Genomic DNA, 21,071 nt, shown 5'->3' on the forward strand with positions numbered 1-21,071 from the left:
TAGAGCGGCCCCCGATAGGCGCCTGTGCGCGCTGCGTGGGCCATAGAGGGCGCTGTTCCCACGTCTCCCATAACCCTCCGCGCGAAGGCCTCCTCTTTCTTTTGGTGCTCGCGCCGCCGGTGCTGTCGCCATGGTGAGTCCCGCGGGGGGTCAATCCACCGCCATCCGCTGCTGGGGAGGGGGGTCGCGGGGCGAGCGGGGTGTGAGCCGGGGGAAGCGGGGGCCTGCGGGCGGCCGAAGCGGAACCCGTAGCGGGCAGCGTTGTCGGGGAGGTACCCGTGGGGCCTGGCTGGCAGGGGCCCGAGCCCCCGTGTGGGGGGAACCGGGGTCGGCGCTGCACAGCGGGGATGCCTGTGGGGACTCGGTGTGGTGCCCCGGGGAGCAGGGGCCGCGCTGTGCCAGGGAGGGGTTGGGATGGGGTGGGAGGTAACAGTGCAGGGGATGGGGAGGGCACTTGGCACTTAATGAGCAGAGGATCTGTTGTAATGAGGGAGGCAGCACTGGGGGGCTTTTGGGCACCTGGTAGTCAGGGGAAGTAGGGGCACTTGTGGGGGGAGGGGAAGGGAAGAGTACCTGTCCGAGGCCTGTGTGGCAGAAGAGGCCCCTCTGGATAGGGTGAAGAGGTATGTGGGGAGAGGGGGGGTGCAGCTATTGGGGCTGCTAGGGGCACTTGAAGGATAAGAGCTGGGGGTGCGCAAGGTCTTGCCTGTATTGCGCCTCCTGGTGTAGGGGCACTGAGGAGAGGATGGTGGGGCAGGAGCCCTGGTACACGTGCTCTCCAGCACTCTCTCATACAAGTGCAGAGGCAGCCTGGTGCGGGATCCCAGGGGCCAGATGGTGGTACTCAACACTTAGGAGCCTCACTCTTACTATAGGGGGTGGACATTCGACATAACAAGGACCGCAAGGTTCGCCGCAAAGAGCCCAAGAGTCAAGACGTCTATCTCCGTCTCCTGGTCAAGGTAAGCCCAGGCTTCCTCTTTCTTGGACAGTTTTCCTGTGTCCAATAGAGTGTTGGATGGGGGGAGTGGGGGCCTGTGTCTGGGGTAGTGGCAGTGGCACCTGTGTTCTTTCCCAGCTCTGGTAGGAGGATGGGATTTCGTATGGGGGAGGGGCAGCTGAGAGCAAGGACACCTGGCTTCTATTCCTGACCACTGTTGCCTCCCTGTGGGATGTGCTCAGCTTGGAGTAGGGTACCTTCTTCAGTGCAGAGCCCCACTGCTCAGGGCGTGGTAGAATGTTCAGGTCCCTGTGTGGTAGGGTCTGACGGTGCTCTCTTCCGCAGCTGTACCGCTTCCTGGCCCGCCGCACTAATGCCAGCTTCAACAAGGTTATCCTGAAACGCCTCTTCATGAGCCGCACCAACCGGCCTCCGCTCTCCCTGTCCCGCATGGTAAGTGGGGGTTCCTGCCTGTCTGGGGAGTTGAGTCCAGTTACACTTGGTGGCTGTGGCTCTGAAAGTGTGTGCTACTCTAAGCCCTTCCAGGCTATCCAAATCGTCTGGCACTTCTGCAAGTAGAGCAGCATCTCTCGAATTGTGCTTCTGTAACTGCTGTGGCCCTGTACATGAGCAGTTGGCATGGCTGTCTTGTGCTGCTGAGGCTGGAGTTTGCCACAGCCCTGCAGCATTGGAGCTACTGCACCACTGGGCTTCTAATAGCCTGGGGTGAAACCCAGGCTGTTCAGCTGGTACTGCCCTTGCAACAAGGTCTGCAGCTCAGGGCAGGGGTGTCTAGAACCTGGAAACCCAGAATTCACTCAGGCCACAGGTTGGTTGGTCCTTTTGGCTATGAGTCTAGGGAGAGGTAGTCCATATGCCTGATCCCTTGGCAAGCCCCACTAGAGTCCCTTTGCCCTTCATGTCCTCCAATGCAAGGGAGGTAATTAGTTGGTATAGCAGGTACTGACCATATTCTCCCTAGCACCTGTGCAGTTGGTTGCTGTCTGCAAAGTGTTGGATATTGCAGCTTCAGGAAGGCAGCACGTACCAATTCTTCTCCTGCAGAACTGTCATCTTGGTCTGAAAGCAGAAGCCTTGGACTGTTGTTATTCTGTCCCACTGTCATTGATCTAGTGAGCACTCGGGTAGCTCACAGGATTTGGGTGTGATCCCCATTCCTTAATAGGAATGCAGTTTGAACTCTTTATTTTCTAACATCAAAGCCTGTGTTTTGACATGACCTGCAAAACTTAATTGTAGGAAAAATGGTTCAGCACTGATGATTTAGTCAGTCCTGCACAATTAATCGCTTTTCCTGGTCCCCTTAAATTGACGAATTAATCAGATTTCGCTGTACCAAAGCCCACACCTCCAGTGCACCAGGGTAAAAATCACAGAGAAAACTACTAGTGATAGGCGAGTGCAAAGACCTGATTGAAATGAAAAGCTGTGTCCCAGCCCTGCGGGCACTCTTCACTCCCAGCCAATAGTCCCTCTTGCTTCTCCTCCAAAGCCAGACTCCTGGGTTCTATTCCCAGTGATGCCTCTGGTTGCCCTTTGTACCTGTCGTGCAGTGCTATGGGTGAAATCCATTTTATAGGGAAGGTTTCCCTGGGACTCTGTACTGTGGGACCTGTGAGCAGAGACTAAAGGAAGGGGGCCAGAAAGGGAGACAGCCTTACCCCTTTTCCTGACCTGTGCTGCCTCCTGCAGATCCGCAAGATGAAGCTCCCTGGGCGGGAGAACAAGACAGCTGTGGTAGTAGGGACAATCACTGATGACATACGGATCCAGGACATTCCCAAACTGAAGGTAATGCCCAGCCTGTGCAGGTTAAAGCAGGAACCTGGGAGCCAGGACACCTGGGTTCTACCCTGGATTGGGAGGGGGTGGGACCCAGTGAGTTAGAGTAGAAAGCTAGGAGCCAGGGTGCTTGGGTTCCATCTCAGCTCCAGGGTGAGGGGGATCTTTTGGTTTGGAGCTAGGGTGTGGGAGCTGGGATGCTTCTGTCCTGTTCCCAATACAGTCAGTAGGAGAGAGTTCCAAGGCCAGTGCCACTGACCCAGTTCTTTCCTGGCAGGTGTGTGCCTTGCGGGTGACACGGGGAGCCCGCAGCCGCATCCTGAAGGCAGGGGGCCAGATCATGACCTTTGACCAGCTGGCCATGACCACGCCCAAGGGTCAAGGTACCGTCCTGCTTTCTGGTGAGCGCTGCTTCAGCCCCTATGCCAACTGTTGAGTGTCGACTGGTTATACAGGGATCTGGGTTTTCCATTTACTGTGGGGGGGAAAAATGTAGATTTTTCCCCCATAAAGGAGGAAAAAAGTAGGAAATGGTGGGTTCCCCTTGCAGGCTTGCAGAGTTCCAGTCTGCTTGGGGCTGGGGGGAGCAGGAGTGGGCATCAAATGCATGTGAGCACGCACACTTACACATGGCAGCCAAGTAGCCTGGACTGCAGCTCCATGTAAATCTTGGGCAAGATGGACTGGGAGTGGTGCCCAGCTGGGCTGGTGCATGGGGCTGGGGCAGGAATGGAGCAGGATAGATCCATAGGCAGCTCATCCAGGAGAAGGGCTGGCTCCCTGTTGCTGCACACTCCCAGGGAGGGAGGGAAGCATGGCGGGACATGCCCCTGTGTGCGCACCCCCCCCCCAACTGACTTGTGCATGGGGCGGTTGTGGGCTCAGGCAGGACCACAGGTGGGACCCAGTGTGGGAAGGCATAGCGGGGGCTGGGAGGTTCAGTGCCACTGCTGGGAGCTCCACACCACCATGGCAGGGTGGTGGGCGACACAGCTCCATGCTGCTGCTGCTGTTGGGTGGGCAGGGGGCACCTCACTCTAGTTGGTGTGGCCGGCACAGGGCTCCCAGTGGTGGCACTGAGTCTACCCAACCTACTGCGTTGCATCCTGCCTGCTGGGCTGCAGAGGCCTTGGGGGGCAGTGGGGGAGGGGAGTAGGGCGGGGAGCCCCACGCCTACATCTGACCCCCACCATGGCCATGCTGCCTGTTTCAGATTGGGGGGGTTGGCCAGCTCTGTGCTCCACCCCTGTGGCAGCTGGGACTCATACACTACTGGGGGGGGGCAGGGGGCTGCAGGCCCTCTCCCATGTCCCATAGCCCTGGCAGCTAGGGGAGGAGCAGCAACAGGATGTGGGTTGCAAGTGAGGGGCACCAGCAGGGCTGGATGTCGGAGGTCTTGGGGTGGGGAGCAAGGGACCGTGCTGAGGACAGGGGGGTCATGCTGAGGAAAAGGTTGGGAAGCACTGTCCTGTGCCGTGGCCCCCTCTGGCAAGGGTTCACATGCTGAACCAATTCCACACACAGGCTAGGTGCACTGTGCTGCAGGGAGAGGGGTGGGGGGGTGCGCAAGGGTGCACCTGGCAAGGAGGCTCTCTGTGAGCAGCCCTGCTGTGAAAGCAGCTGCATCTGAGCACTGGGTGAAGGTTCACTTGCATCCCATGTGCCCAGCCTGTTGAGTGCTTGGGAAGTCACACTGGCATTCCTGAGGCCCATTGTCTTCTGTTACTTAGCCTGTGGGGTGGGGAGTGGCACCTTCTCAGAATGCTGCGTGAGATCTATGCCCCAGAGCAGCAGTTGGTAGGGCAGATGTTCATGGTGCGTCTTTCCCCTCCCCAGGTCCCAGGAAGGGACGTGAGGTGTATCGGCACTTTGGCAAGGCACCTGGCACTCCCCACAGTCACACCAAGTGAGTACCCCTCATCCCAGGCAGTGCAGGGCAGTTGCACTGATCTCCCCCAGTGCTGTGAAGCTGCTGCTGCAGTGGGACTTACATTCCTAGGGGAAAAGGGTCCAGTGGAGGCAGGGAAGCAGGACACCTGTATTCTCTCCCATCTTGGCGGGAGGAGTGAGTCTGTTGGGTTAGAGTTGGGCAGCTGGGAGCCAGGGTGCCCAAGTTCTAGCCCAGCTCTGAGAGGGAATGGGGTCTGGAGGTTTGAAGCAGAGTATGGGAGCCTGAACTCCTGAATCCTGTCCTAGCTCTGGAAGGAGGAGAAGGGTTCTGGGAGTTGGGAACCAGGATGCCTGGGGTCCATTGTGGTGGGGGGGGGGGATCTGGTCAGGGGTGTGGCAGAGTTACTTAGGGCTCCTGCTATTAACCCCTTTCCTCCTTAGGCCTTACATACGGTCCAAGGGGCGGAAGTTTGAGCGTGCCCGGGGTCGCCGTGCCAGCAGAGGTTACAAGAACTGAGCCGGTGTCATCCTTCGCGTATAATAAATGCCGTCGGACTCCATGTAGCCACCTCTGCCCTGTCCTGTCTGGGTTGGGGGTTGTATTCCTGCCCCCAGGAACTGGCTGCAGCACAGGGCTCAACCCCTGCTCCTCCTTGTCTAGCCCAAGGTGGTGGTCTCCCTACCCCCCTGGATTTCCAGATGTATCCCTGTGCATGAGGTGCTGGCTCCTCCTAGGGCCTATGGTGGGTACTGTAGAGTGAATCCTGATGGGGAGAAACCTTCAGTACATATGACTGGTGTGCCCCAGCAGCACCCCCTGCTGGTGCAGGAAGTGAGAAACAGCCCCTTTTGGCACCTTGGCTTTAAATTGCCTCAGCAGCAGCTGTCCAAAGGGTTGGACAGATAGGAGTTCCTCTCCTGGCCTGTTTTCTGTAGTGTCTGTGCCCTCCTTTACTAGGGTCCTGTGCTGTGTTTTAAATGAGGGATGTAGGGCCCTCTCCTACAAGTGGCTGAATACAGCTTTCTACCACATTATGGCCTCTCTCCCCGACAGTTGGTGGCATAGCAGTGATAGGGGTGGTGAAGTCTACAGACTGTCTCTGACTCAAGAGCGGGGGGTGTCATATACTTTGCACCTCCACCATGGCATGAGTGATGTAGAAACTGGGATGTAACCTAGGCAACAAGGCAGAGAGTACAGGAGTCCTGGCTTCTGGTTTCCCCCTTGCTCCTTCCTGAATTGGGAGAGTTCAGGTATTTTGAGATCCTATCTAGAAGGGGAAAGTGTAGATAACAGGATGCTGGGATTTTACTTCAGCTCTGGGAAGGGTATCAGAGTAGGGGTGTCTGGTCTTCTGGGTTCTCTGACAGAATTTGGCTTCAGTCCTGCCTGTGTGCCTTGATTTCAAGATGTAGGGGAAACCAGCTGGAGACCCCCCGCTTGCACCCCTAAATGCCTTCTGCATGGTCTAGGACCCCAACAACCTTTCCCTGCTTATGTAGAGGAGTGGCCTGGATGTATTGTCAGGGCTGCTATGGGGCTGTGCCCCTCTCTTACCCCAGCCTTACAGGAGAATTCCAAATCCACCTCAGCAGGGTGTGGAGCATCCTATCCTCCACTTGGCCATCCCCATGATGTTGTACAACAGGACCCAAGCCCACCCCAACTGTGCCCCTGTACCCCACATGGCCAGATGGTGTACAGCAGGGGTGTCAAACATAGGCCAGATGTGGCCTGTGAAGCCATACAGTGCAGTTGCTGGTGCAGCCCACAGTGCAGTATCCAGGGTTTCCGTTGGCCATGCTGCTTGCTGGAGCTGGGTCCTTGGCTGTGCTGCCCATGCCTCAGTGGATGGTGCAGCCTCAGATGTAACCCCAGTGAGTAGTGCACGTGGGGCAGATCAGGACCCTGCTCCAGTGAGCAGCAGAAGTAATGTAGCCCAGGACCAGCTCCAGTGGGGCAGCCTACTGGGGCCAGGTCTTAGACTGTACTGCCAGCTGCACCCAGCATCTGGACTGGCTCAGGTGGGTACCACCTGCACTGCATCAGGCATGGGGGGGAGGGGGCTATGGACTGGTCCCATGCCACTCATCTGAGTTTTACACCCCTGCTGTGTAGAGCCTGGAACTGCAGACCCTGCTTGTCTGGGCTGCCCATATGTTGGTGCCCTGCCCCTGGAGGCTTGTAGTGCTCCAGGGCAGAGGCACTGGAATAGGACAGGGCTGCAGCAGAAGCTCCTGTACCTGGCATGCATGGCTAGAGTGCAGCCTTGCAGCATACATTGATAGAACCAGTAGCCAGCAGGGTTGCTGGCATCTGGATGCCCAGCCTGTGTCACAATCCAGCCCCACTAAGGGTGCACCCACCATGCCTCAAAGGTCTCTGTATAGCTTTGACTGCCCCATGCCAGCACCTGTGGGTGTTGGGCCCAGTCTCTGCCTCATTTTCCCCACCTGAAACCTGCCCAACCCAGGGCCCCCAGGGATGGGGCAGTGCCCCAGCTGAGACTCCCATGGGCCCAAGTGGCTCTGTCCCGTCCCCCTCGCTCCCCCCCGGGACCTCCCCCAGCTGGCACAGGCGAGTCCTCGGGCCTACATCTCCTTGAAGGGCCAGGGTCCCTGAACATGCCTCCGTGGGCAGCAGCAGCAGCTTCCGTGCCCCAGGGCAGGGCTCTGCCCCAGTGCGGGTCAGTCGGAGCTTGGCATTCAGGAACAAAGGGGTTACCACGGGGTTGCGCCATTGTACCAAGGGGGGGGGGTGCTCTGGACTGAACCATCACTGTCAGGCCCCCTTGAGCCACCCCACGAGCTAGGCCCGCAGCCTCACTCCGTCTAAGATGGCTGGTCATCCCAGCGTGACTCTCCTGCCTCAGGCAAGCAAGGCGGGGCTTGTGCCAGGGGTAAGGATGGCGGCCAAAGGCAGGTGTGGTGAAGGAGGGTGAAGCTATAAAAGATGGCTTCCACCAGGACTCTAAGATAGAGGGCAGGGAGGAACGCTATGGGCAGGGGCAGCAGGGAGTGTCCGAAACAGGGAGGTTGGGGTAGGACAGCAGGGCAGAAGGGACAGAGGTGAGGTGCTGGGGGATGGTCCCCACCTTCCACTGCTGTGCACATTTGCACATGCTTGTGCGTGCCCACGCTTATTCACGTTCATGGACCCTGGTGCATGTCATCTGGGGTTCTCAGCGTTGCCATTGCTGTCGTCCTCGTCTGGTGTTACGGATGTGCTGTCAGTGTTGTTGAAGTATCAGGAACTGGGGTGCTGGTAAAGTCACAGCCAGGAGATCTCAACACTAATCTTGTCTTAAGGAACCACCACAGGCTCAGTTTGGTTGCAAAGATTCGCCTAGGTTTCTTGTCTATAAGCACAACCCTAACATGTTTTGGCCTAACAAGTACATCATACCAGGAGCTAGGGCATTTGTACCTGTGACAAAGTGGTTGGCACAACACCAGCCAGGCTCCCCCAGGCTACTACAAAATTCCCCTGCTTTCCGATTCTCTTTTTATACGATGATCAAAACAAATTATGTATTGCATTCCATCTGTATCCTTGTGAAATGGGCATGAGGCTGAAGTTAGTTGCTTATTCCCAGTTCCTTATCCCCGGTTCATTTTTCAAAACTAATTTAGACCCATATACTTATCACAGTGTCAGGGGTCGTGTCAGTTGGCATCCTGGCATGGCCGAACCACACTTTGGACCTGGCTAGTCTCTGGTCAGATGCATCCGGTGGAGTTCCCTAGTGGTGCAGAGGTATTCTGATGGGTGGCCCAAGCAGAATTTCTAGCCATAATCCCAGCCCAAAAGCCAGTTCCTTATTCAAGCCATTGTACATAGTATAGTGGGCATGGGATGGGGGCTGTTAGTTGGCAGCCTGGCACGGCTAAACCGTGCTTTGGGCCTGGTAGGACTGTGGTACGGGTTCTTTGGGACAGTCCCCCAGTGGCATTGATAGGAAGTTTGGGGTGGCCCAAGAAGTATTTTACCCCATAATCCCATCCTAATCTGACCTTCATTTAGGGCTCTGTACTTTATGTGGGATATTATTTTACATATTATTTAGTACATATAGATAGCTAATGAAATTCTCTCTCTTTAGGATGTGTAATTCATTAATAACAAGCTTTTATTGGGTCTAGATTAGCTTTGAAAAGTGAACCTGGAATAAGGAACAAGGAACTGGGAATAAATAACCAACTTCAGCCTCATCAAATCGGCTTGTTTCATATCCTGACCTGGGTGTTTCCATTCGAGCCTTATCCTAGTACTGGACTATCCTACTTTGTACTGTCATCTCTCCTTCCCACCTCTTGGCAAGAGTGCTCATCTGGCCCGCATGCTAAATTTTGTTTGTGAGGAGTTCTTGCACAGGTTAGGTTTGCTGGTGAGGCCTACTCTGACAAGTGCTTTAACAAAGCCTTTGCATGAGCAGCATATATTGATCAATATTCCAGGAAGGTCTACAGTGTATGCTCTTGCATGCCCCTGCACTTATGTATGTTGAGGTACATTCTTGCACACCCATATACACTCATGTGTGGACACCTTCCCACATGTACCAGCATCCCCATGCATAGCATGCGTGTATCGAAATGGGCACCCCTGCGCACTCATGCACAGGCACATACTCTCACTCTTACGCACACTTTCTGTGTCAAAGCATACTATATTCTTGCATACCCATCGACTGTCTCACGTAGCTCTGCACATTTGTGTACACACACACACACACATTGGTGCATGCTTGTGTATACTCATGCACATCACTGCACACTTCTGCCTGCACACACCTCTGTGTGGATTGCAGGCCCGTGTATGCACATGCACACTTTTGCACTCACCTGCATGGTTGGTCACACACACACATTCACTTGGTGCACTGTGAAATTAATCATAAAGAACTCTTATGGGCAGGGGAGGGAGGATGGCAAAGCTCCACTTGGCTGAGGGAGGCTGCCAATGAGCCCTGGTGCTAGCGGGACAAAACCCTGAGGATGCTCACAGGAGAGTATTAGGGAATGGCTCCACAGCTGCAAACTGGTGCACAGAGCCCATGCCTGCCAGTCTGAACTCCTGCCTGTGGAGCCTGGGCTCCACTGCTCCAAGAGGAGTCATGCATGAGCACCCATCTGTAGAGGACCCAGGTACCCTCTGTGTTTCTCTGGAGCTAGGAGAGTGCTAGTTCTGCAGAGAGGCTACCCTGTCTTGGCAGGGGCCTTTCTGGTTGGAAGCAAGTGGCTCTGTTTGGCAGGTTTGGACAGGACTCAATGAGTCAGACCTACCTGTCTCCCCACAGTGAGAAAGCCATCAGTATCTTGCATTTTCTTTGGAATCAAAGCCAAGTCAGTGGGATATAACCAGTGCTACCACCAGGACGCTGGTGGTACCCAGTGCAACAGAGCACCAATCCTGGGGACTCTGGGTCTGGAATCCTGGTGTTTTTGTGGCATGGGTAGCACCTGGGGAATCCTTTTGGTGCTCTCTTCCTCTGTCAACCTCTTGGTCTGGATTCCTCATGCACTCCTAGCAGCTGAGATCAATATTTGGCCCTGAACACACTGCAAACTGAAGTGACTTCAGATTCACTCCTAGAGAGGTAAGATCAGGGTCCAGCCTTGATGCCACTGCAGTCGGGGATGATTCCAGATTCAGTTCTGAAAGCTGAAATCAGAATCTGGACCCAACCCCACTGTAATGGGGAGTGACTTCAGATTGATTGTGGGGCAGCTAAGATCAGAAACTGGTCCTGACCTCGTTGCAATTGTAGGCAACTCAGGATTGACTCTAGGGAGCTATTGCCAAGACTGGGCTCTGACCCCACTGGGGGTGTCTACATGTGCTATTAATTCTCTGTAAGTTTACGGCACAGTAAAAGACTGTGCAGTAAGCTTTCCTTGGTAGCATGTCTACATGTGCGCCAGTCAGAAGTAAATTTGCTTTCAATGGGAGCGGTTCAGTCCAGGACTACTCCTTCCCTGCTCTGCCCCAAGAAGCCAGGGGGAGCTCTAGGCTCCCCTGGTGCCAGCCCTGGGCTGGCAGGGGGCACAGGGTGAGGCCTGGGCTGGGGGTAGGGGTGCAGTTGGCTCCCAGCCCTGCATGCCTGCCCTGGGCAGCTGCCTCCTGCCTAGCCCCTGCTCCCAGATTAGAGCAGGCGCTGGGACACCATCCCCTGCCCCTGCCCTGGGCAGCTGCCTGCTGTCCAGCCCCTGCTCCAATGCCCCAATAGGAGCAGGAACTGAGTAGCAGGCAGCTGCCCGGGCAGGCGATGGTGTCCCAGCCCCTGATTCTATCTCAAAGCAGAGACTGGGAAGCAGGCAGCTGCCCAGGGGAGGGAACAGTTCCCTCTCCTCCTGCTGCCTGGGCTGACTGGGAACAATTTGTTCCCAGTCAACTGTCTATATGTGCACTACTGCACAGTAGCTACTGCATTGTAAATCTGCTACCTGTAGTAGCCAACCACGCAGTAGACTAATTTACTGCACAGTAAATGCTGCACATGCGTAGACAGTGATGCTTTTCTTTGCAATAGATTAGACTACTGCGCAGTAGATTAGCCTACTGCACAGTAAAGTATCTCATGTAGATGCACCCACTGTAATCTAAAGCAAATCCAGATTGACCCCCTAGGATCTGTGACCAGGATTGGACTCTGCCCTATGCCTGGGAGGCTTGGCAATGAACCAGGCTAGGCACAGCAGGTGCTCCCAGGTGGTGCTGGGGTGTGGTTCTTGCACAAGCGGGCTCTGCCTGTTCTCCCTGTATTCCTCCTGGAATTGGCTGAGCCAAGTCCAACTCCAGCTCTAGCTCCCACGCCTGGTGGCTCCCAGCCTTGGGCCCCACCCCACCTCATACCCTGGGGAGGCCCCGCTCCAGCGTCTCCCAGCCACACTGTGCTGCGTGTCTCTGCTTTGGGCTCTGAGGAAGGCAGTAGCCCCCAGGCAGCAGGACCACAGACTGGGGCTCACTGGGGTCTGCTTACTACAGTCTGCAGGCACCAGGCTGCAGAAGGGAGCTCCCTTGGCATTGCTGCAGGCGCTGGCACCTCTCCTCCTCCAGGCACAGCACAGCACTGGCAACGCTCCACACTCCCATTCCTACTGTCCCTCCAGGAGGTAGGACCAGACAGGCACTGAGGGGAAGTGGAGGGGTCTTGGGGAGGGGAAGGGGGGGGGCATGCACAGAGGGCTGGAGGGACAGATGGGCTGGCAGACAGGTGGAGGGGTGGGGTTGTGGGGATGGGGTGAAGGACAAATGGAAGGCTGTGAAGGGATGGGCAGAGGGACAGGTGGATAGGTAGAGGGGATGCAAGGGATGGATGAAAGGGTGGATAGAAGTTTTGTGGGGATAGATGATGGACAGAGGGATGTGGGGGATGGACAGAAAGATATTGGAAGGATGAATGGATGGAGAGAGGGAGTTTGGGGGTGGATAGAAGCATGGATGAATAAAGAAGTGTATGGGATGGATGGAGAGGGAGATGCAGAGGGATTGATAAAGGAATGAATGGAGGGTGCAGGAGGTGGATGGATATATGGACAGGCCACAGGTGGATAAATAAAGGGATAAAAGCTGGAGTGGTGTGAGAGAGAGCTGTAGTGGCAGGGTGTATACAGAGTGTCAACTGGCATGGCCAGGGCTAGGCAGCCCCCCTGGGCTCTGTTCAAATGCTGATCCTTTCCAGCCATTGACTGAGGCAGATCACTGAGCTCTTGGACCTCAGTTTCCCCATCTTGAAAATGAGAGTTCTTGTCTTTGTCTGAATGAGGCTTTCTTCTGGGCAGGGACTGTCTCGCACAGTTTAGAAAGTGCTTAGGACAGCAGTTCCCAAACTGTGGGTCCCAACCCCAAATGGTGTTGCAACATCAGCAGATGGAGTTGTGGGGGCTGTGGGTTGAGAGTGAGGGGCCATGCTGAGGAAAAGTTTGGGAAGCACTGGCATAGGATGGATAACAGCCCCAATTTTAGTTACTCTAGGCTGGAGCAGGGCAGAGTGACAGCACTGTGACCTTGTTCAGGACTTTTAATTGCTAGTGTGACACAAGCAATGCTAATTAAAATGATTGCAAGAGAACACAAGAGCCCAGGTGTCCTAAGTTCCCTGGAGATCACCCTATCTGTGCTCTGTGGGCGCTGGGGATACACCTTGCCAAGGCCCATGGGAGATGGTGCATTAGACAACAGTGCTGGTTTGTTTGAGCTGACAACGCTGCAGGAGCTAGTGTTACAAAAAAGGTAGTTTCACAGCAGAGAGGGAGGCACTTGTTTCTTTTTCCAAAGCAAGACATTTCTGTGGCTACGCAGCCTAGGCCATTAGTTTTAAGTGGCTTGTGCATTAACTTGTACGTGCCTGTTGTTAGGAGAGAAAATGTTAATGGGTGCCATGAATCAAGAGACTAGGTTGAAGGCAACAAGTATGATGATTGGCCTGCAGTCAGGATAGCTAGAGGGAGCAATTAAATTTCTTCTTGGGAGTGAGAGTTGGCTTGTGGAAAATACTGCCCAAGGGAGCTAGCAGTCAGGAGGGGGAGCAGCTTGCACAGCACAGAAGTGGGGGCAGGTCAGGAACAGCATGTGTGATAGAGGTTGTTGGAAAGCATGAAAAACCTGCTAGCAGAGAGCAAGGGAAATGGGCTCCAGCAGAGACAGGGCTCCCTAGAGAGTACAGCCTGCTAGAGAGGCAGGGGGGATTGTGCAGCAGGAGCACTCCCGGTTGTGACTGTGGTGCTCAGGAAAATGAGCTGGTCTCCCTATTTGAGAGAATAAGCAAGACCGCATCAAGAAAATAACCAGCCATGCCTACTGCTGGAGGGATGCAGCCTGAGCATTAGGCAAATGACTGCCTGTGCTGCTCTGAAGGCCATATCCCAAACCCCATCCTGGCCTGTTCCTTGGTCACCTCCTACTTAGGCATTGGCTCTGCCAGTCTCAGAGCATCGTCATGGTGCCTCTATGAGATGAGGCAGTGGAACTGCCCTTGCCCAGCAGATAGTGAAACTGAGGCACAGCTAGGGTGACCACCTTTTCACAATAGTAAAGTGCGACACATGCCCCCTCGCTGTTCCTTAGACAAGCCGCCTGTGGCTCCATCCCACTCCCTGGCCAGGTCCCATGGCTATGCATTTCTGCCTGGGCCCCATTCACCAGCCTGCCTGGGCAGCACCCACAGCCCCAGCTGCCAACCCTGACCCACTCCCTCCCTCACCATGGGGGCTTCAATGTGCCCCCCTCCCCCACATCGCCTATCCCTCCCCCCCCCCCCCCCCCGACTTACCTGCAGGCAGCTGGGGGAGCTGCTCTCCACCACTGCCTGGCTGTATTGCTGGCCACATGCATGTGTGTGCATACACACATGCACATGGCACCCCCTGTGTCCTGCTTTCCCCAGCCCCAAGCAGCCCCTTGCAGGCTGGAAACCAGTAGTTTCCCATGATTTTTCTCATGGCAAACAGAAAACCTAGATCCCTGCACATGACACTGGGACAATAGTTGACTGTATCGAGGGGAAACCAGGAGTCATCCAGCCCAGGACCAGGACTTGATGTTTACATTTTGGGACTGTCCCACCCAATTAGGGATGGGTGGTCACCCTAGGCATGTCCTCTAATGTCTGAGAACCCTGTGTGTGTCATAGAGGGAACAGGACACACACGAATTGTCACCGTCTTTGAGGTGTAGCTGCTGGTGGCCTCTGAAGCCTTTAGTATCTCCCCACATTGGAAACCAGCATCTCAAGCCAGATGCCCATTGGGTGATTTGAGTGAGATGCTGTGGCTGGCAACACAAGCAGTTGGTGGCAGAGGGCTCTATGTTGCTCTCAGCTGCTAGATTCATGAAATGGTCCCTTCTTTTCCCAGGCCTCTTCATGAGCCTTCCCCTTTTGCCATCATGGTTAAGGCAGGCTCCTGCAGGCATCAGCCTCCTTCACCACACAGCCCTAGTCCAGCAGCTGGACTGCTTGCTCCTGTGAACTGAATGTGGCAGGGCTGTTGGAGGAGGGAGGAAAGGGAATAGTATGCAATCCTGAAATTCAAGGCCATATCATAAAGTGGGGAGGCTGAATGGATGTTGCACAGGCAAAGAGAAACCAAAACATATGTACTGGCAATAGTTCTGGATCAGTGCCCTGTTATGCTAGGTGCTATACAAACACAGAACTAAAATGCAAGGAAAGAAGAGAGGGAGAGGGAAAAAGAAAGAGACAACTCGGGATGTACAATTGGGACAAGTGGTAAAGGGAGTCAATGGTGTTTACTGTTTGCTTTGAGCTGACTCAAACTCCCAGTGTACACTAGGGAAAAAGTGCTCATTGTTAAAGATTCCACAGCTTTCCTCCTTCAGCTGGAAGGCAGACAAAGGCCCTCAGATCCCTAGGTCTGAGGGCACCACTAAGGCTTCCTACAAAACAATTTAAAAAATGTAATGTGAAAAAATGCAATTTAGGAAATGTAATTAAAAATGTGATGTAGAGGGTTTTAAAAAAAATCACAAAAATCTCTTTTTGTGTCCCCTGTAATGAGGCAGATAGGCTTTAACATGGCTGCTGCATGGCTGATAGCACATCTGGCATCTCTGGGAGTGTGTCCTCCCCTGGTGTAGCATTTCTGGGCTTCTCCCCTAACCAGGAACCCCCTGCTCAAGCCCTGTTGTTGGGCCAGGATCAAAGCCACAGCACCCTGCAGACCAGCCTGCTAGTTTGACTGGGCTTGGCACCTGTGGCTCTTCCCTTCAGAGCCTTCCTAAGCAGAAATGAAGGTGATGCAAGGGATTTAGGGATGACTACGAGTTGCCAGAGGACTGCAGCCCTGAACAAGGCAAATACTCCCCTAGGGTGCGTCAGGTGATGCATTTCCAGGCATGAGTAGGTGTGCCACCGTGCTAAGCCTGGATGAGACTTAGCTCTGGAATGTGGGGTACTGTTTGAGACACTTCATAGATTGTAAGGCCGGAAGGACATCGGAAGATCATTGGGTCCAGCCCCCTGCACCAAGCAGGAAAGATAACTGGGGGTCAGGTGACACCAGCAAGGTGACTGTCTAGTCTCCTCTTGAAGATTTTAACTTGACGTTAAAGAAAGAGGACCTCCCACAGCATGTGCCATGAGTCACTGACTGGGTTAAAATATACAGCTTTCCTTCAGTGAGGATTAGCAGAAAAAACAATTCAGTTTTTTTATAAGGAACAAGAGCTGGAAGTTGTAGAAGCTGCCGTCCAAGGGGCTTGTGGGCTCAATGTTGGGAGGGAGTGCTGATTGCACAATGTGGAGGTGAGGGGATGGTTTAGGAACCAGTGGGGGTGAGTGAGATGGTGTGACCAGGGAACTGGAGCACTTGCTCGCTGACACTGGGCTGCATGAGTTGGTAGCATTGGCATGGAGGGAGCGACTTGAAGGGAGTGCCACAGGATGGTGCCAGCACCAGAGCATGTAGCATCTGAGGATTCATTTGGGTCAGGTTCCTGGCCAAGGAAGCTCCCAGGTAGTCATGTGTTATGTAGTTGGTGGCTTCCTAACAGCAGAGGGTGGCTTGTCGTTTCCCAGTGAGCCTTGGCCCACCACTCCTATATAACAAATAGGCCTGTGAGGGAGCTGGTCCAGCCTTTCTGCAGGAGAAGTGGACTGTGACTGGTGTGAATTGGTGCTCTATTGACCTGTAAAGGGTACTGTGTGACATGGAGCCTGTCTCTGTGGGAAGGGGCTGGAGCCACTGGTTCAGGAGGCCCTGCCAGACCTGTGTTCAAAGGGGAAAGGATCTGTCCAGACAGAGAAAGATCCATCTTTCTGTGGAGTTTCCTCCACCCCAGCCCCAGGGGTCTGTGTACCCCTACATTTTCCTTCACATGTTCTCAGTGCTCCACACTAGAGGGCTGGCCTTTAATTACAGCCCACAACTCTTGTCCTGCTGCAGGTGAACTCACCTGGTGCCTCTGCTTCCCCATGTGTACATGTACTCTGGGGATGCAGTGAAGATGTGCTCTTCCCCAGCTGGGCCAGCCCAACAAGCAGAGTATGTGTTGTCAGGGGAAACCTCCTAGACAGGTGGGGTGGAGCAGGCACTCAGTTTGCAGGAGAGGGAGGGAGCAGCTGAGGCTCCTGAGGACAGCTGGAGCCACAACCTTCTGTGTCTGTTGCAGAGGTGCATGCATGTGTATTTGTGTGCATGTGTGCGCATGTGTATGTGAAGCCAAGAGCTTTCCCTGGTATCTGATATCAGGTGTGTGTGGGGGGAGGTGATTGACTGAAATATGCCTGTGTACATGTGTGAGTCAGAGACAAGTAGGGAGAAGAGGGGGCAGGGGCAGGACTTTCCCTATAGAAGCACTTCTGGGTTAGGGGCCCTGCAGGAGGAGGCATGGATTGTAAGCAAAGCCTGTCTCTAGTCTGATTCCTTCTGGCATGAGGGGACAAGATCTCATCTGCTCTGCCTCACCACATCTGATTGATAGAAATACCTGATTCCAGCCAGAATCAATTGGGAACCCCCACCTCCCATGGACTCTGCTGCCCAGACAGTGTCCATAGGGTGTTATAGGTGGCTGTGAAGCCATCATGCAGGTGCCCATGGGGCTCAGACCCTCCACAGCCCCTGGTGCTTGCTGGGGCCTTGTTCCCATCCTGGAGTCCTGCTGTGCATCAGTTTCCCCAGCTGCAAAATGGGAAGAGGGGTCTTGTCTTTAACTACATATATAGTGACCTCTTCAAGGGGGTATGTGTGCATGCAGTGCAGAAGGGTCCCAGTCTTGATGGCTTTGGGTCTGTGCAGCATCCAGAACCCAGGATCGGGACACCATCATGCCAGGCACTGCCTAGGGCCAAGGTCACCAGGATCACAGTCCCATTGTGCCAAGAGTTTTCACACACCCAGGGAGAATACTGAGAATAAACTTTGCTCTCAAAAGATTCCAAGGTACAGGGCTGAACAGTATTACAGGCATGGCATGGTGCCATTAGTTCCCCAAGGGCAGTGGCACACCTCGGGACAGAACTCAGACATCCTGGTACCCAATCCACCCCTGATGAACTCTTGTGACAAACCTCCCATAAGTCACTCTGCTCCCTTTGCCCATTCTCCTCAGGGGAATGCCACATGACAAGCCTCTGTGGCCTGCTTTTGAGCCAGGGTACAACTGGAGCTTTGGGCCTTTGTTTAAACCTGGAGAGGTAGCTACCCCCATGGGCCCTGGGCAGCCTGGCTGAGTAGTACTGCTGTGGCAGAGTGCAAGGAGCTCAGGCTGGTAATCTAGGGGGCTCTGGTTGCCCTGGGCTGGCAAGCATTATAGTTTCCTGAGGTGCTAGCATCTGGGACTTCCTGGCAAGGAGCCAGGATACCAGGACGAGTCAGACAAGCACAGCAAGTCTGGATAAGTGCATCTGGGGGCAGGACGCTGCATACTGCAGTCAGTCATGTGCCCGTGATCCAGTCTAAGTCTACAAGATGATGCGGGGTGGGGTTGTGTGAGAGAAACTGAAGGGCTCCAGGAAGCAGAGGTGAGGATGGAGAACTGTGTAGGGCTGACCCCTCCTCATGGGAGGTATGGAGTGCACATGTACATGCACGACACACAGATCAGTTGTGATTTGGGCGGGGGACAGCACTGCTCTCACACACACACACACACACACACACGCCCCAACAGGCAGCAACACTGGTCTTGTATTTACACACACGCGCACACACACAGCCCCTGTCTGTCTGTCAGTACTGGATCAAGGTTCCCAGAGGTGCTGTGGCTTGGTGCCATGTCCTTAGTGTGGCATCTTCTACAGTGCCAGGATGTTCAAGGAGTACTTCCAGTACAAGGGCATCAGTTTCCCCGAGTTCATCTACTCTCCATGTGCCCTGCAGACAGTGGAGAACGACTTCCAGGTGCTGGACGATGATGTCTTCAACGTCACTTATCAGAAGTCAGGTACAGTCCCTGCACCCCATCCTGCTGCTCAGGGAGAAGGGCCCCTAGACCACTCCCACCTCCCCAGTCAGGTTGCCTGAGTTCTCTCCAGCTCTGGGAGAGGAATGGGGACTGGTGGACTGGAATAGGGGGGTTGGAAGCCAGGACACCTGGGTTCATTAACTCTATGCCCATTAGTGTTCTGAAATCTGGGGTGGGGTCAGGGAAGGCATATAGATGTGTGAGGAGGTTGGGATGATCATAGCAATAGTTGCCATAGTGATGGCTGCCACCCTAGGGACGGTGTGGATGCTGGAGATCCTAAGCCTTATCCAGAGCAATGGGGACCCCAGCTGGTGCCAAACTGTGCCCAACTGGGATCGTGCCCCCTGGTACGAGACTGTGCTGGGCCTGCGGAGGGCCCGCAGAAACCACTCACCACGCCTCATCAGCTCCCACTTGCCGATCCAGCTCTTTGCCAAGTCCTTCTTCAAGTCCAAAGCCAAGGTACGGTAGGAATTGGAACCCCATGGACGCTCTCCCAGAATGCCCTACAGTGGGAGTCCCTGTCATGTCCCCTTTCCCTCCACAGGTCATCTACACGATAAGGAACCCCAAGGATGTACTGGTCTCCCTATACCACTTTGCCCAGATGTTCCACCCCTTTAAGGACCCTGGGTCCCTGGACCAGTTCCTGGAGGAGTTCCTCAAAGGGGATGGTGAGTGCTGGGGGATGGCAGGGGAGGCCCACTGACCCGGCCCACCCTGTGACTCCTGCTTTCCACCCTCTAGTGCCGTTTGGATCCTGGTTTGACCACGTGCGGGGCTGGATGGGGCTGCAGGGCCATGAGAACTTTTTCTACATCACCTATGAGGAGCTGTTGCAGGTGCGGGTTGGGGGGATATCCTGGGGGGCTGGAGGGGAAGTTCCCAGGGAGAGGACTGGAACCCTAGTGGGGAGAAATTGGGGGAGCCCAGGGTGTGGGAGAGGGTCACAGTGGAGGTGCTGGGCTGGAGAGGAGGGGAGCCCAGAAGTGGGTGCCCTGCAGATTCCTTGCTATCTCCAAGGTGTGCCCAGGGAAGGGGAGGGGGGGGTTGTATGACCTCTAGGTCTCCCCATTCTACATTCTGATCCCTGAAAAGTGAAGCTTTTGCAGGCACCTCTATTCTCCATAACCCTCCTCTCATACCAGAGCCCCTACCCTGGTGTCTGGCCTGGCTTTCCCTTGCTTTGGGGTTGAAGCCCATCCCTGAAATATCCCCTATGCCAGGACCTGCGAGGCAGCGTAGAACGGATCTGCCGGTTCCTGGGCAAACAGCTGGATGAGCAGGCACTAGACTCGGTAGTGGCCAATGCCTCCTTCCAGGCTATGAGGAAGAACAAGATGAGCAACTTCAGCACGGCACCTAGCTTCATACTGAACAAGAATAGCTCCTTCCTGCGCAAAGGTGCTGTGGCGGGGTGGGATGTGGGGGACAGGGCAAGGCAGGGACACCACAGATGAGGCACCAGGGGCTCCCACATAGGGATGAGGGACACAGCAAAAAGCAGGGCTGGGAGAGCAGGGAGCTGGACATTGGGGGTGAGGGGCACTGGCAGGGTGAGGGGGCAGGGTGGGAGAAGCACAGCAGGGTCTGTGGTGAAAGGATCCAGCAAGGTGGGGGCTGCAGGGGAGGGGCTCAGCCGGAGGAGCCTGTGGCTGATAGGCACAGTGGGGCCAAGCCTGTGGGTGACAACATGGCAGGGACGCCAAGCTGCATGGTGCTGATTGCTGGCCCCCAATGCTGTGTTGGCTCTGCAGGGATCTCAGGGGACTGGAAAAACCACCTCACGGCTTCTCAGAGTGAGCGCTTCGACTGCGTGTACCAGGAGCGGATGCAAGGTCTGGACGTCACCTTCCCCTGGGACAACCAGTGACTCCCTCACCCCCACGCTGATTCCTCACCCCAGGGAGCTACCACACAGGAGCACAGAGCCACAACTAGAGCAGGGGCAGCAAGCCAGGATGCCTGGGTTCTGTTCCCAAGTATAGGAAGGGAGTGGGATCTGGTGGAGCTGAGCAGGGGCAGGGCTGGGATCCTGGACAAGTTTTTTTCTCCCAGCTCTGGGAGGGGGAGTAGGGTCTGGTGAGTTTGAACAGGGGTTGAGCCAGGACATCTGGGTTCTCTCCAGGGGATCCCTGCAGAGAGAGGGGTTTCCCGGACCCTTTCCCTAAATTGCTCATCCCCACCATTCACATATGAACCTGAGTGTGGGGCCCCCAAGGCAGCACCTTAGAGCTGACTCCACTCTTAGTGTTGATTCCTATGGGGGTGTTGTGGCCCCTCCGATCCTTTCTGGGCCTGGATGGTGAGGAGAGCCCCATGAAGTCACTGCCTGCTGGGTTTGGCATCCTGTAACCCTTAAGTGTGTACCCACTGATTGCAATAAACCCAGCTCGCCCTGGTCACGCATACAGGTGTGTCAGAGCCAGTTCTATAGGGCCCCCCTCAGCACTGAGATGGGACCACCTGTGGGAGGGGGGCAGATTCTGTGTCAGGAACAAACCT

The 21,071-nt window shown here is 55.0% G+C and overlaps 2 protein-coding genes across 3 annotated transcripts; both read left to right on the forward strand.

Moving 5' to 3' along the window:
• The first annotated feature begins 31 nt into the window (after window positions 1–31).
• RPL18 (ribosomal protein L18) lies at window positions 32–5,197 on the forward strand. Its single transcript, XM_014604112.3, has 7 exons — window positions 32–133; window positions 876–962; window positions 1,286–1,393; window positions 2,654–2,752; window positions 3,021–3,144; window positions 4,580–4,649; window positions 5,075–5,197. The coding sequence occupies exons 1-7, from the start codon at window positions 131–133 to the stop codon at window positions 5,148–5,150; spliced, it is 567 nt and encodes a 188-aa protein (XP_014459598.1). The 5' UTR covers window positions 32–130; the 3' UTR covers window positions 5,151–5,197.
• A 6,468-nt stretch (window positions 5,198–11,665) lies between these two features.
• SULT2B1 (sulfotransferase family 2B member 1) lies at window positions 11,666–20,977 on the forward strand. Of its 2 annotated transcripts, XM_006266516.4 has the most exons (7): window positions 11,666–11,749; window positions 18,400–18,542; window positions 18,820–19,028; window positions 19,114–19,240; window positions 19,314–19,408; window positions 19,793–19,970; window positions 20,324–20,522. In XM_006266516.4, the coding sequence occupies exons 2-7, from the start codon at window positions 18,407–18,409 to the stop codon at window positions 20,437–20,439; spliced, it is 861 nt and encodes a 286-aa protein (XP_006266578.1). In that variant the 5' UTR covers window positions 11,666–11,749; window positions 18,400–18,406; the 3' UTR covers window positions 20,440–20,522. The 2 variants fall into 2 exon arrangements, with proteins under 2 accessions (XP_006266578.1, XP_059584460.1); XM_059728477.1 differs by lacking the exons at window positions 11,666–11,749; window positions 19,793–19,970 and having other exon boundaries at window positions 11,900–18,542; window positions 20,324–20,977.
• Window positions 20,978–21,071: the final 94 nt, after the last annotated feature.

The sequence above is a fragment of the Alligator mississippiensis genome, chromosome 5 (genome assembly GCF_030867095.1).
Source record: "Alligator mississippiensis isolate rAllMis1 chromosome 5, rAllMis1, whole genome shotgun sequence".
NCBI classification, from domain to species: Eukaryota; Metazoa; Chordata; order Crocodylia; family Alligatoridae; genus Alligator; species Alligator mississippiensis.